Raw genomic sequence first — 15,524 nt, 5'->3', positions numbered from 1 at the left:
TGAGCGGGGCATGTGTGTTAATTGCGTCAAATATTTTAACGTGATTAATTTAAAAAATTAATTACCGCCCGGTAACACGATAATTTTTACAGCCCTAGTCTGTAAGTATTTTATGTTTACTATAACATATGGATGTGCGATACATGGTTACTTCTGTGGTGAAGGGTCATATGTACAGAACTTCATAAGTTGTTGTGTTATAGAAGCCAGCCAATGCTTTAGTAGCTAGTGTGCTATGCTATACACATAATAGTTGTGTATATAAGTGTATTGTGCAGTTTTCTGTTGTACTTTCACAATATTAAGACTAGTGTCTTCCCATAAAAGCAAGAAAAGACCAAGCCTTGTGGTTTGTAGAAGTACATTCATTTCTAGCTGGCTGTCAGGCAGCGCAGAAGTGAAACGCACTGTTTTGTTCATGTCATTATGAAAAATCTGGTGAGATCAAAGGCAAATCCATGTTGAATCCACCACTAGTTTTTTCTTTTTCTTTTTTTTTTCTTTTTGAAACCTCCAGGTGTTCAAAAACTCAGGTTATACATTTAAAAAATGATATATATTTGTTATCAGTTATTATCGATATCGGTATCGGCTTTGAGGAGCAGGAAGTTATAGATATCGGTATCGGTTTCAAAAAATGGATATCGCGCACCCCTAATGGATGCGAAAATAATAAAGGCTGCTTGTTAGTTGCAAACACTGACCGAGTGAGATGCCATTGTGTTTTCAGAATGCTCAGAGAGCAGTGGATCAGAGCCAAGTACGAGAGGAATGAATTTGAGTTCATAGAGAAGCAAGAAGCTTACACTGCAGGTACGTTCCAAATTTTCAGTGGTCAAAATTAGCGCTGCACATTTAAAAAAAAAAATCATTTTATTCATAGGGGTGTACTTCGTACGGTTTACTTTCACCCCTTCACGTAGTTTCCATAGCTAACCAAAAATATAAGAGTACTTCTGTCTTTAAGGAGCAGTGATGTGCACTTCTGCTTACTTGTCGGCCTGCAGTGATCTCATCCATCCTTTATTACACTGGAAAACCATCTGCAGACACGCAAAAACACATTACAGTGCGTCCGCAATGTGGAGTAATATGAGTCACTCTATCAAGTGTTCTTCATCACCAGCAAGGTGCATTCGACTGCTCGTGTGTGCTTTTTTTCCCTCCAAGATTGATTGAGATGGGTCATTGGCAGTAACTTGGCCTCAACGGTAGGCCAATGTCAGCATTGATTGTAGATGCGGGTGGGGGGGGGAGACAGAGACGAGTGTACCGGGAAGGAGTCAAGGGTGGGAGCGATGAGGGCAATTGATTGAAGAGGCAACGCCAGCGGAGGTGACTGTTTCATGTCGGAAAGTCACAGACACAAAGGCTCAATACACTGCAGTCCGCCCACCCACACAGACAAAGAGTCACACGCAGTAAAAGTGGCGCTTCGGACAAGAAGACAAAGACAGCCAATTGCCAGGGAAAATGGGAAATGGAAATTGAAGCAGCAGGGAGGCAGAATAGAAGACATGCAGTTACCATGCATATTTGTACAATAAATACACGGGTTTTAGTGCTAAAACGGAACGTAATTAAAGCTATGCAACTCAATATTTACTACCAACAATGGATGAAATGATTGTCTGAAGGCCAATTACCTGCATTTGCAAATGGCTTTGCTAAATGTGGTGATCAAACTGTAGTTTCTCTGCCTGGATTTTTTTGGGGGGGGAGTGAGTGGGTTTCCACAGGCGACCACATTTTTTTGGCCACCAGAGTGGCAAAACCCGAAAATGTCACTTTTAATGTCTCTTATTGTCACACTAATGATAATACTCATGAACTGGGACCTAATAAAAATGACTAACGCTAGACAGTTTACTTTTGTTTCGGCTCTCTTTGTTATTGTTAGGTTTTGTGTTTTGTTTTTCCTCCTAGTGTGACTTGTCCCTGTGATTGCCCATTGATTTCACCCGTTGTGACTGCTCCTACTGTATCCTCCAACCTGCATCCTCCTGTGTCACCCACCTTTTCCTTGCTGACTCGTTACCCCGTGTCTGTGTCTATATAAGCTCCCCGGTTTTGTTGAGTCTTGTCGCGACATGTGCATGTCCACGTTCATGTCAGCATTTTTGCCAGTTCCTCGTGTTCTTCGTCCTGCTTTGAAAGTAAGTTAATTTGTTAGCCAGACTTTTGTTTCTTAAGAGTTTCTGGATTCCCCAGTCATTCTGGTTGTACTTTGTTTTTGTTGGCATTAATTAAAACATTATTGCACCGCCTTTTCTGCCTCACCTCTCTTTCCCTGCAATTGGGTCCACACCACCTGCCTACCCGCGTAACTTGACAGTTATTATGTCTATTATTATTATTCATTTATCATTAATTGTATTAGCTTTGAGTAACATAAGGCGCACCTTCTATTATTATTATTCATTTATCATTAATTGTATTAGCTTTGAGTAACATAAGGCGCACCTGACTACTGTATAAGCCACCACCTACCAAATTTGATGCGAAAACGACATTTATTCAGAGATAAGCCGCACTGGACTATAGGCCGCAGCTGACCTAACTGTATTATGGGATATTTACACCGAAAGATATTAACTGGTAACACTTTATTTGACAGCGGCATCATATGACTGTCATAAGACCAAATGAACTACCATGCTTCATTGCTTCAAGAAGCTTCATTTGGCCATCACTGCTCCCTTGGGGGATACACTCAACCTCTACTGCCTCCTGCTGTCAATACTGTTGTTGTACAACATGCCACCTAGCATGCATTGCAGCGCTACAGATGTAAATACTAAGCAGAATTCATGTTCTGTGCTATTTATTTCTTCAGTTACTGTTCCAGTTAATAATAACTGTTGATTTGAGATTTTTTTTGTACTGTCTCGTAAGTTAACATGTCTACCTCTCAGCTGGACTTTTTGATTTGGACACATAGAATATAATGGATAGATGCATGCATAAATTGGGTTTATTATTCCTATTATTGTTAAGAATACTAAATCAGTTAGAGTAGTACCTCTACTTACGAACATCTCTACATACAGAATTTTCAGGTTAAGACACGCCTCAATGGGAAAATATCGCCTCTTGTTATGAAAGAAATTTCAGGATATGAAAGGCAAAAAAGGTTTTTCATACCACTGTATAGAATTTTCAAGTTACGAAACTACTTCCAAAACCGATTAATTTTGTAAGCAGAGCTACCACTGTATCAGATTCCCTCTAACGGCTGTACTATAGTAGTACTTAGTGGCTTGAGCAAATAGGTACCAAAATAACACATCAAACTGAAATATAGATTTTTGTAACAAAAATGTCTGCCAAAACTCAAATGTACAGCATAATTTTATCCAAGTTATGTTTCCAAAATTATGATGATTTACGAAAGTGAATGTTTTTTGTTTTTTTTTAAACACATTGTTGTTGATTTTAATTTTTGCACTTTTACACATGCAAAAATTCATGTTACAATTATATGAAACATGAAAAACGGCAACCTTGCTGTGGCGAGTCACTCACTGACAGCATTTACTGTACTAAACAGAGGCAACCTTCTCCATTTCAAGATGCAGAAATAGATACAGATAAGAAAGCATTGCCTGCCAGAAATAGAAGAAAGCAGACAATGTCGGCTTAGCCTTTGGCCAAAATAGAGTAAAGAGGAAGAGAGTGTGCTTAAAATAGCCCGGAATATTAATAACGGGGAAATAATCTGTGTGCGCTCCCTTCCAGAATATGCGGGTACAAATGTTGAAAATGTTCTTCCGGCCTTCCGTGTTTAAACACCTTGGTTTTTCAGGATACCGCGAGGGGTTTCTATGGAAACGAGGACGAGACAACGGTCAGTTTCTCAGCCGAAAGTTCATCCTGTCCGAGAGGGAGGGAGCCCTGAAATACTTCAACAAACAGGATGTGAGCAATATTTTATACTTTGAGCGTAAACACGGAGTAAAAAATGTCCAACCGTCTTTTGTCTATCTTGCGTCACGGGAAGGCCAGGGATCCCAAGGCGGTTATGAAAATCGAAACCCTCAATGCCACCTTCCAGCCGGCCAAGATTGGTAACCCCTGCGGTCTGCAGATTACCTACCTGAAAGACAACAGCACAAGGAACATCTTTGTCTACCACAGCGACGCTAAGGTGTGTCAACAACAACTTGATACACATATTATGATTTTTCCATATTGGACCTGAACAAATTTCCATATCACAGCTAGTGTTGCACCGATACCATTTTTTTGGCTCCCGATGCCGATAATATACTGTGTATATACAGTGTACAGTATATACTGTGTATGTATATGGCCTTCATGCATGTGTGATACATCATTGGAAAGCTTAGGAAGAAAAATTTTGAAAAGGAAGGCATTTTAAAAACAAAAAAATCAAAATAAACAGCAAAACCCTATCTGGAGGTGAAAGCATGAAAGAGCAGAATTAACGACACCATGACCTTAACGAGATATTATCGTGTACTTACCTTGTTTCGATCCAAGAACTCCGTGTAGCATGTCTCACCGAGTGTCAAGACACAGCTGTGAATGGCCACAGCCTGATTTTTTGGGGATTTTATGGGTGAAACGTGGTAATATAACAAGGTGCAGAAATCGCAGAGATCAAGGAGTGGTTGAGATTCTTGAGATTTTCTTTTTCATATATTTTCTTTTATTTCTTTTATATTTACTTTTTCATATATTTACCCTTTTAAATGTTATTTTTCCATTTTTCTTTGTTTGGATCAATTATTTATCATCTAACATATCGAGGAAAATGCGACAGTAACAAAACAAAACAAAAAAATACAATTAAGCGATAGTTATGAGGTAGATATCCGTGACTTATTTACACTTTTTTTTCGTTGTGACGTAATTTGTTTAAAAGTTTCAAATATGCGAGTGAATCATTTTTTAAAGTCGTTTTTTTTTTTTAAACTAAATATTAGACATCAATTCATGATTCTAAGCTAAAAATGACAAACATTTTAAATAAAACAATTTATTACCTTTGCTTTATGACTGGATTGAAACAAAAGCGGTTGCGTGATGTCTGCAAACGGATTTTCAGGGTAAAACGGACAAATTAAAAATAGCTCGGAGGTTTAATGCGCCATGAATCTGCTATGGCAGCATATAAACATATAGTTCTATCAAACACAAAAGTTCATTTGGCTGTGTTTTCCGCCATATATATATATATATATATATATATATATATATATATATATATATTGTTACGTGCCAAAGATGGCTCGCGAAAGGCGTAACATAAAACAATCCACACAAATGGACAAGTGGACACAAATTTATTTACACAATAATCAAACTCGCAATGAATATGTACAAAATGCCGAGGAAGCGTGACTTCAGGGTAAGCCCAGGCCAAAACAACAAACAAAAGCAACTACACTTAAACCCCACCCGCTAACTAAGCCCTGATCATGTAAAAGGAACAAAGAAAAGACAGCTTCTAACCTAACTTCCTACTCTATACAAAACAGGAGAAAACGGGTTGAACAGAAATGGTGACTTACCCTTACTTGCTTCAGTGCTCTTATTTACAGTGGTGAACAAAAACGATCCAATAACGAATAAACACAAAAGATCTCACCGAAAAAGCGGGAGTGTATCAAACTAGCGATCAAAATGCAAACGAGCGTGAATGGCGAGCAAACAGCTAGCGAGGAGGAACGCGACAGAATACTGCCAAATTGCGACCTCCTAGAACGTTGACAGCGGCAGGTTTATGAAGCTTGGCGCCTTTTTCCCTGGCCAATCAGCAGCGGTGACGTCCTCGGTCCGTCCTGCATCGATCAGCTGTCGTCACAGTGGGAGGGGAAGCAGCCAGCTGGTGGAGGCGACGATCAGCTGACTGGAAGAACCTCAGAAAATTAACCATCAAACGGCCAGGGCCGTCACAATATGTATATATATATATATATATATATATATATATGTATATATATATATATATATATATATATGTATATATATGGCGGGAAAACACAGACACTCCTATTTAAAAGAAACTGCTGTGTTTTAAGCCAAAACAACTGTTGTCTATATGCGGCCATAGCAGATTCATGGCGCATTAAGCCCCCAAACTATTTTTAATGTGTCCGTTTTACCCTGGAAACCCCCGTTTACAGACGTCGCGCAACCGCTTTTGTTTCAACCCAGCCATAAAACGAAGGTAATTAATTGTATTTATTATTCAAAATGTCAGTCATTTTTAGCTTAGAATCATTAATTGATGTCTAATATATCGCTTAAAAAAACACAACTTTAGAAATTTATTCACTTGCATATTTTAAACTTTTAAACAGATTACATCAATATGAAAAAAATGGTGTCTGTAAATAAGTCATGGATATCTACCTCATAACTATTGCTTAATTGTATTTTTTTTTTGTTACGGTCACATTTTCTCTGATATGTTAGATGATAAATAATCGATCCAAACAAAGAAAAATTGAAGGAAAAAAAAAAGTTTAAAAGGGTAAATATATGAAAAAGAAAATCTTGACCACTCCTTGATGTCTGCGATTTCTGCATCGCGACCCTTGTTATATGACCATGTTTCACCCATAAAGTCCCCCCCAAAAAATCCGGCTGTGGCCATTCACAGCTGTCTTGACACTCAGTGATACATGCTACATGGAGTTTTTGGATTGAAACAAGGTAAGCACACGATAATATCTCGTTAATATCATGGCGTTGTTAATTCTGCTCCTTCATGCTTTCACCTCCAGATAGGGTTTCGCTGTTTTAAAACGTTTTTTGTTTTTTTGTTTTCTTCCCCCAGAAAATTGAGATTTTAAGCTTCCAATGATGTATCACACGTGCAAATCGGACAATTTTGAAAGTTGGCCAAATTGGGGGTCTCAGAGCGGAACTTCAAGTCACCTGAGTGTTTTCCGCCGAATACAAAATAAATGACATAAGCAAAAAAGATTCGCGCATCTGTATTGAAAACTTGCTATATCTCAATCTGTGTTTAGGACCACGATGACAATGCCAATTAATCTACTAAGCTTTTGAGACTCATATGTAGACCAAAGGATTTCATACACATGCAAATAAATAGGCTGGCATTTTTCTTTAGCGCAAGGATCCCTCTGCTGGCCAAGTAGTGGCACTTACAGTTCATTGGGTTCAGTCAGCCTTCTTGGGAGGTATCGATCACATTTTTGCAGCATCTTAATAACAGAAGTGCATACCTGTCAAACCGAGGCCGTTGTCAGTCTTACAAATAGTGACGTATGCCCTTACAAATTGGTGACTAATCTGTATATGTAAATGTATATAGCGTGCAATATGAAACAAAAATAAAACTCAATTTTTAAAATAATATGAATTCATTGGTAATATTGTCTCATATAACCTGGTGAAATCAAAGAACAATCAATATCTTCAGCTACATCATGATTACTAAAATTTAACAGTGACTTTTGTTACTTTTGACCATTTCTATCATGTCTTTTGATAGCTGCACTTCAGCTCGCAATTCAGTTTGACTTGAAGGTAGTTCGTTAGTGTGTCCAATTATAAATTAAAAAGGTCAATTGATTAGATTAACTTACCAATGCAATCTTTGAGTCAGGGAACATTTCTTTTGCTAATTCTGAGAAGTGATCAGCAATAGTTGCAGGCAAATTGCGTTCGGCAACAAATTGGCCGAATGAAATCTCCGCTTTCGTCACTTTTCATCCTGCAGACTCAGTGTTGTTAATCTTACTTTTAAAAAGTAATTAATTAGTTACAAATTACTTCTCCCAAAAAGTAATTGAATTAGTAACTCAGTTACCTGAAGGTAAGAGTAATTAGTTACTTGGCAAAGTAATTGGTGTTACCTTTCATGTTTTTTTTTCATTTAAAAACAAACAAACAAATATAGTAACCTTTACTATGTTTGGAAATCGTTTAATGTTGTGAATCAACTGTTAAAGTTATTAAAATTGCTACCGTTTTTGCATTAGTTCCCTTCTGTCTACTTTTGACATGTGAAAGTTTTAAAACGGTTTCATCATTTAAAGATAGATTCAAGTCAAGATTTTGCCAATTTAGGAGTATTTTAGATAAAAATTTACTTAAGTTCGCCAGGAAGGTTCACTACAATAGTGCCTTTCTGAGAAGTCTCCTGCTTCAAAATGGCTGCTTTTTATTAACGCCGCCGTCTGTGATTTTGCATGTAGTTCTATAAGTATTTGATATCTAGGCGTAGATTGTAGGCTGTCGGCTACAGTCAGGAAATATTGGAGCCACCTAGCCTAGCATCGCGTTTGCTACAGCGTCACAACACTCTTCTCTCTCAGTGTCTCTGACTTTTCTCGCGTCATTCAACCAACGTAGTAACGCACATTGTCTCGTCACCGAAACGGTGATAAAATCTGAATGGAGAAAAAAAAAAAAACTAATGCATGAAAAATGTACAGATTTTGAACGTACTTCGTACACATTTAAAAATCAGTGCTCACTTGTACAAATTACGTCGAAACCGTACAACTTGACAGGTATGGAAGTGGTCTACACCATGCCCTTATTGTTTCTCCACAGCCTTCCCAACAAGATTCCAAGGCAACATTTTGTTTAACTTAACTTATCTGACACGTTTTGTTTTTGTTTTTTTTTCTAATTAGGAGATGGTCGACTGGTTCAATGCAATCAGAGCGGCCAGGTTCCACTACCTACAAGTGGCCTTCCCTGGAGCGGGTAATGAGGAGGTGATGACGGATGACTTCATTTAACACTGCATGGCCAAAACCTATGCTTTTTTTATGTTTCTGAGCGCATATTTTGAAGGGTATTGCATTTTAAAACTTGTTGTCAAAGATGGATTTTGCTCCTAACAATTTTTGGGTGTTTTTTTTCGGACCAAGAAAGGTCCTGTAGCAAAAACATTCAAATTTCAAAATGTATCTCTTCCTACATTTTCAAACCAATTCACGTTTTTATAAGTTGTATACAGTTTTTGCCAAAAAAGTACACTTCCAACAAAACTTCCAACAGAAACATCCCTATTTATTTCCAATGGAAAAAATAATATCAACCAGAAGTGATCTGTAAAAGCCACAAAATATACAGGACGTGACACAGAAAAGCTCGAATGTACAGGAGGTGATCCAAAACGCCACTGGAATGCCCGATAATTTGCAGGATGTGACCTCGTAACCAACAGGAAGTGACCTGATAGTGAAGTGACCATCCAATAGCGTACCGCAGGCAACAAGCCACTTTTGCTCATGATGGAATCTGACCTTTTAGCCAGATTGCCGGGATGATTGCCGGGATCGCGTCAGCCGAACCGCCGGACCCGCGCTGGCGCAGCTCCAACGACTCGGGCCGGCGAGACTCCGGCCAAAAGGCCAAACTCCGCGCGTTCACCATAGTCTTAACCCCTCGTACTGACTCCATTTTGAAAGCTGGAAAAAAACTTCGAAGCACAAAGACAATTTATTTAGGTCGGCAGCGATCAAACAACAAGGCGAAACAGACTCAAGCGAGGAGGCAAGGTCACCATATCACATGTCAACAAAAGGTTCCCGAGAAAAATGGCAATGCTTAGTGAAACATTCAGTCTTTTGAAGGCTCTTGCGGCGCGGGCTGTGGGCAGGAAGAAGTGTGCGTTTAGGATTATTGTCTGCTTGTGGATTGGACAGGAGGATTCGGGAGTGACTGTTGTCAGGGCAACGAGGATTGTGGATTTTGTCAGCGTCAAAGGGGCTCTTGCAGTCTTGTCAGTCGTTTTATCAGTTGAATATCGGGCGTTCGCCGGTGTTCCTTGTGTTGGGACAGGGCATCACACCATTTGTTCTGGACTGTCCGGGAGAACTGATTGCGAGCACGCGTTTGGCTTCCGTGATAAGAAGGCGTTATGTATCTCTTATGACGGCCCGGGTCGGTAGAGCTGTGCCAGCGAGGGTCCGGCGGGATCCCAACATCCTGGCCAAAAGGCCAAACCCCGCGCGTTCACCTTAGTCTAGTCAAATTGGAAGGGCAGAATCGACGATATGTTGTGGGAGCTAACGAGTGACACTTTTTTTAAAAAATTATTTTTTATTTATATTTTTATTTTTTTCTACGAGTTCGGCAGCGGGCCATGTGACGTCACCACACTGCGATGTCAACAAGAATGGCGACCTATTAGTTAAAATAAATTTACAAATTTTAATTAAAACAAAAACATTAAGAGGGGTTTTAATATCAAATTATAACTCATATTATTGTTTATCTTTTAAGAATTACATGTCTTTAAGATCGAGGATCCCTCTAACAAGGAAGTGACCTGACAATGCCCCAAAATGAATACGACGTGACCAACAGTCTATAGAAAGTAACCTATGGGAGAGATAGCAAAGCAATTTCTCCAGAATTATTCTTTATTGAAGTGAATATTACGGGCATGCGTACGTCTATTACTTTTTTGTTTTGTTTCTTTCCAGCTGGTTCCAAAATTGACCCGAAACTTCATGAAGGAAGGCTTCATGGAGAAAACCGGACCAAAGGTTTGTATTAGTTGATTGATTAGAGACCACTTGTTTTTTTTCATAACCTTTTAATTTTTTTATTTTACTGGTGCAGCACACCGAGGGCTTTAAGAAGAGGTGGTTCACAATGGACGACAGACGACTAATGTATTTCAAAGACCCGTTGGTACGCTAGAACATGCGATCGCTCCCCACCTTTTTGACTTTTGCCAGTGTTTGCTTTACATTGCTTAAACGCTATCTTCCAGGACGCCTACGCCCGTGGCGAGGTGTTCATCGGAAGTAAGGAGAACAGTTACACCGTTCTGCCCGGCCTGCCGCCGACCATTCAGGGCTATCACTGGAATCACGGCATCACCATCGTCACCCCGGACAGAAAGTTCCTGTTCGCCTGCGAGACTGAAGCCGAGCAACGAGATTGGATCGCGGCTTTTCAGAGGGTCATCAATCGGCCGATGAGGCCACAGGAATACGCAGGTACGGACACTCCACCGTATACCGATACTGATACTGCTCTAAAATGGGGAGAAAAAAAAACGTGCCGATGTTACGCAGTACAGTGTTACCTCTACGAAAGAAGTTAATTCGTTCCAGGACCTTGTTTGTAAGTCGAAATGGTCGTATGTCGAGCAGGATTATACATTACAGGAAAATACATGATAATTTCATTAAGTCGTTCCACAAAGCTCCAAAAATGGGCCGGACAAAAGTATTGGCACCCTCAGCCTCATACTTGGTTCGAACAACCTTTAGACAAAATAAATGCAAACAACTGCTTGTGGTATCAATGATTTTCTTACAATGCTTTGTTGGAATTTTAGACCATTCTTCTTTGGACAACTGCTCCAGGTCTCTGAGATTTGAAGGGTGCATTCTCCAAACTGCCATTTTCAGATCTCGCCACAGGATTTAGGTCTGGACTGATTGCGGGCCACTTTAGAGGTCTCCAGTGCTTTCTCTTTTTTGAAGTGTCTTTTGGGTCATTTTCCTGCTGGAAGACCCATGACGTCTGAGGGAGACCCAGCTTTCTCACATTATGCTGCAAAATGTGTTGGTGGTCTTTAGATTTCATAATGCCATGCGCAAGGTCAAGCAGTCCAGTGCCAGAGGAAGCAAAGCAACCCCAAAACATCAGGGAACCTCCGCCATCTTTGACTGTGGGGACTGTGTTCTTTTTATTGAAGGCCTCATTTTTTCCCCTTTAAAGTCTATGTTGATGCCTTTTCCCAAAAAGCGCTATTTTTGTCTCATCTGACCAGTGAACATTCTTCCAAAACGTTTTTGGCTTTCTCAGGTAAGTTTTGGCAAACTCCAGCCTGGCTTTTTTATGTCTCTGGGTAAGAAGTGGGGTCTTCCTAGGTATCCTACCATACAGTCCCTTTTCATTCAGATGCCGACGGATAGTACGGGTTAACACTGTTGTACCCTCGGACTGAGGGACTGCTTGAACTTGTTTGGATGTTAGTCGAGGTCCTTTATCCACCATCCGCACAATCTTTCGTTGAAATCTCTCGTCAATTTTTCTTTTCCGTCCAAATCTAGGGATGTTAGCCACAGTGCTGATTGCTTTCCACTTATTGATGACACTGCGCACGGTAGACACAAAAACTTTCAGGTCTTTGGAGATGGACATGTAGCCTTGAGAATGCCCATGCTTCCTCACAATTTTGCAAAGTCCTCAGACAGTTCTTTGGTCTTCTTTCTTTTCTCCATGCTCAATGTGGTACACACAAAGACACAGGACAGAGGTTGAGTCAACTTTAATCCATTTTAACTGGCTGCAAGTATGATTTAGTTATTGCCACCACCTGTTATGTAAGTAACAGGTGCTGTTAATTACACAAATTAGAGAAGCATCACATCATTTTTCAAAGGGTGCCAATAATTTTTGTCCGGCCCATTTTTGGAGTTTTGTGTAAAATGATAATGATTTCATTCCCCCCCCCCCCCAATTCTGTTTTGTGTTTTTTCATTGCCAGCAAAATAAATGAAGATATTCATACCAAAGCATTTGTAATTGCAATCATTTTCTGGGAGAAATTGACCATGACTGTATCTGACAGAATTGCAGGGGTGCCAGTAATTTTGTATTTTATTATACAAATATTCTACCATACAAACAATGACTTTGCAGTTTGTTTTATATGTTAAAAACTGAGCTGGTTTGTTGTTGATATGTTAACTTGGTCACTTTTAAACAACAACATATCTTTTTGGAATTCTCTTTTTTTTTTTTTTTTTTTTTTTTTTTTGCAGTGGAGGCTCATTTTAAACACAAACCTTGAGGCCTTAAGAAAAGCAAGAAATTCATTCAGATCAGCAACGAACGGTGTGACCACGGACAGCGGTTTGGAGGTAAAGGGGAGGGCATTTCCAGGAGTGATAAAGCACCATCCATGAGGAGAACTGATGAGTAACAATAGACTGTGTTTTTTTTTAACCTGTCATGTAGACATCTACCATGGCACTCAAAGCTCCTGTAAGTGCTGTGATATCAACCAGTGAGTGAATAGTATACAGTGTATCACAAAAGTGAGTACACCCCTCGCGTTTCTGCAGATACGTAAGTATATCTGACAAAACAACACTGACAAAATGACACTTTGACACAATGAAAAGTAGTCTGTGTACAGCTTGTAAAATAGAGTTCATTTCTTTTCCCCTCATAATAACTCAAAATATAGCCATTAATACCTGAACCCCTGGTAACAAAAAAGAGTACACCCCTTAGAAACTACATCCCTAAATGTCCAAATTGAGTACTGCTTGTCATTTTCCCTCCAAAATGTCAGGTGACTCGTTAGCATTACTAGGTTCAGATGTGCATAGGGAGCAGGTGTGTTCAAAGTGAAAGTTGACAACAACAAAAAAATAAATAAATAAATAAAAGGAAAAAAAAAATAGATAAAAAAAATAAAAATAAGTAAAAAAGTTGTCAACATCAACATACAGTAGGGTTATGGTTTGGGGTTTTGGGTTAGGGTTTCAACATGTCAACTGTCAAGAATTTGTGTGGCCACCACTATTATCCAGAACTGCCTTTACTCTCCTGGGCATGGAGTTTCACAGGTTGCCACTGGAATGCTCTTCCACTCCTCCATGACGACGTTGCGGAGCTGCCGGATATTTGAGACTTTGCGCACCTCCACCTTCCGGTTGAGGAAGTTGTTCTATTGGGTTCAAGTCAGGAGACATGCTTGGCAAGTCCATCACCTTTACCCTCAGCCTCTTCAGGAAAGCAGTGGTCATCTTGGAGGTGTGTTTGAGGTCATTGTCATGCTGGAACACTGCGATGCAACCCAGTTTCTGGAGGGAGTGGATCATGCGCTGCTGCAGTATTTCACAGTACATGTTCATGTTTCCCTCAATGGAATGTAACTTTCCAACACCCGCAGCACTCATGCTGCCCTAGACGGTGACATTCCCACCACCATGCTTGACTGTAGGCAAGACACACTTATCTTTGTACTCCTCACCTGGTCGCCACCACACATGCTCGAGACCATCGGAACCAAACAAATTAATCTTGGTCTCATCAGACCATAAGACATGGTTCCAGTTATCGATGTGCTTTGTTGACATGTCTTCAGCAAACTGTTTGCGGGCTTTCTCGTGTACCGTCTTCAGAAGAGGCTTCCTTTGAATTTGATGCATGGTCTGAGCACTAACTGGCTGACCCCCCCACCCCTTCAATCTCTGCAGCAATGCTGACGGCACTCCTGGGATGATCTTTCAAAGAAAGCATTTGGGCGTGGCGCTTCTTTGGACGACCAATTCTGAGTGGACCCTGCTCTTTTAAAACGCTGGATGATCTTAGCCACTGTGCTGCAGCTCAGTTTCAGGGTGTTGGCAATCTTCTTGTAGCCTTGGCCATCTTTTTGTAGTGCAACACTACGTCTTTTAAGATCTTCAGAGAGTTCTTTGTTATGTGGTGCCATGTTGGAACTTTCAGTGACCAGTATGAGAGAGTGTGAGGGTGCACTACTAATTTGAACACACCTGCTACCTATGCATACCTGGACCTAATAACACTAACGAGTCACCTGACATTTGAAGGGAAAAGGACAAGCAGTACTCAATTTGGACATTTAGGGATGTAGTTTCTAAGGGGTGTACTCACTTTTGTTGCCAGGGGTTTAGATATTAATGGCTAGATTTTGAGGGGAAAATAAATGAACTCTATTATATAAACTGCTCACAGACTACTTTTCATTGTGTCAAAGTGTCATTTTGTCAGTGTTGTCCCATGAAAAGATATACTTAAATATCTGCAGAAATGCGAGGGGTGTACTCACTTTTGTGATACACTGTAACATTTGCACCAACCTGTGTGAGACATGTTATCCTCCCTTTGCAGTTCAGTCTCATGAATGATTTAATCTGCCTGAACGCTAATGTTATGAAGTGATTCTTACACTGGATGAGTAATATTGCATTGTTAATTTATTGACTGTAGGGTGTGTGTGTATTTTGGTACGGTTTAAATGAGTTTGAAGCACTGACATTGATACCATGTCAAATCTACATTTGCAAAGTGTTGTTGTCCACCAATATGCATTAAAAATATAAAGAACCTTTCAGTGATCAGTGTCTTATAATTGTAGCTGCTGGAAAGTTCTTTTAATTCTCATGCAATATATGACAGCTGTTGCCTGTTTGTTCTGTGGAACTTTAATTGCCATTGTGAAATTGTTAACGCTGCTCGGAAGGATTGTAATCTGATGAGGCTGTGTTTTATTTCATATTTTCCATTTTAAATAAAACTTGTTGCTTATTTCCCCCGTAATTGTATTACATAAAAGGCAATACACTTTTAATGTGTCTAAGTACAGTCTGGTATTTTTTTTTAAATCATCTTTAATTTATTTGGAATCTTTTGTGAAAATGAAACAGCTCCATTTTTTTCCTCACAAATTTCAGGATACTGAAATTAATATAACATCAATTGGTCGTAGGATTTTTCTTTCTGTGGCTCGTCATCACTGGAAACCATACCAGCAACACTAAACTATTCACTCATCCATTTCCCAAATG

At 39.7% G+C, this 15,524-nt stretch overlaps 1 protein-coding gene across 2 annotated transcripts in view; it reads left to right on the top strand.

The window, feature by feature from the left end:
* LOC130909306 (arf-GAP with dual PH domain-containing protein 1) overlaps window positions 1-13,076 on the top strand; it is a 39,218-nt gene extending 26,142 nt beyond the window's left edge. For both annotated transcript variants that reach the window (XM_057825596.1, XM_057825595.1), the window contains exons 4-11: window positions 731-813; window positions 3,806-3,918; window positions 4,001-4,147; window positions 8,643-8,726; window positions 10,446-10,508; window positions 10,585-10,656; window positions 10,739-10,967; window positions 12,747-13,076. In XM_057825596.1, the coding sequence (XP_057681579.1) occupies window positions 731-813; window positions 3,806-3,918; window positions 4,001-4,147; window positions 8,643-8,726; window positions 10,446-10,508; window positions 10,585-10,656; window positions 10,739-10,967; window positions 12,747-12,775 (820 nt within the window). In that variant the 3' untranslated portion in view covers window positions 12,776-13,076. The remainder of the gene's footprint in view (window positions 1-730; window positions 814-3,805; window positions 3,919-4,000; window positions 4,148-8,642; window positions 8,727-10,445; window positions 10,509-10,584; window positions 10,657-10,738; window positions 10,968-12,746) is intronic.
* The last annotated feature ends 2,448 nt before the right edge of the window (window positions 13,077-15,524 follow it).

Source organism: Corythoichthys intestinalis, chromosome 21 (genome assembly GCF_030265065.1).
Source record: "Corythoichthys intestinalis isolate RoL2023-P3 chromosome 21, ASM3026506v1, whole genome shotgun sequence".
Lineage (NCBI taxonomy): Eukaryota > Metazoa > Chordata > Actinopteri > Syngnathiformes > Syngnathidae > Corythoichthys > Corythoichthys intestinalis.
The sequence above is the reverse complement of the archived record's forward strand: the minus strand, read 5'-3'. Positions and strand labels throughout refer to the sequence as shown.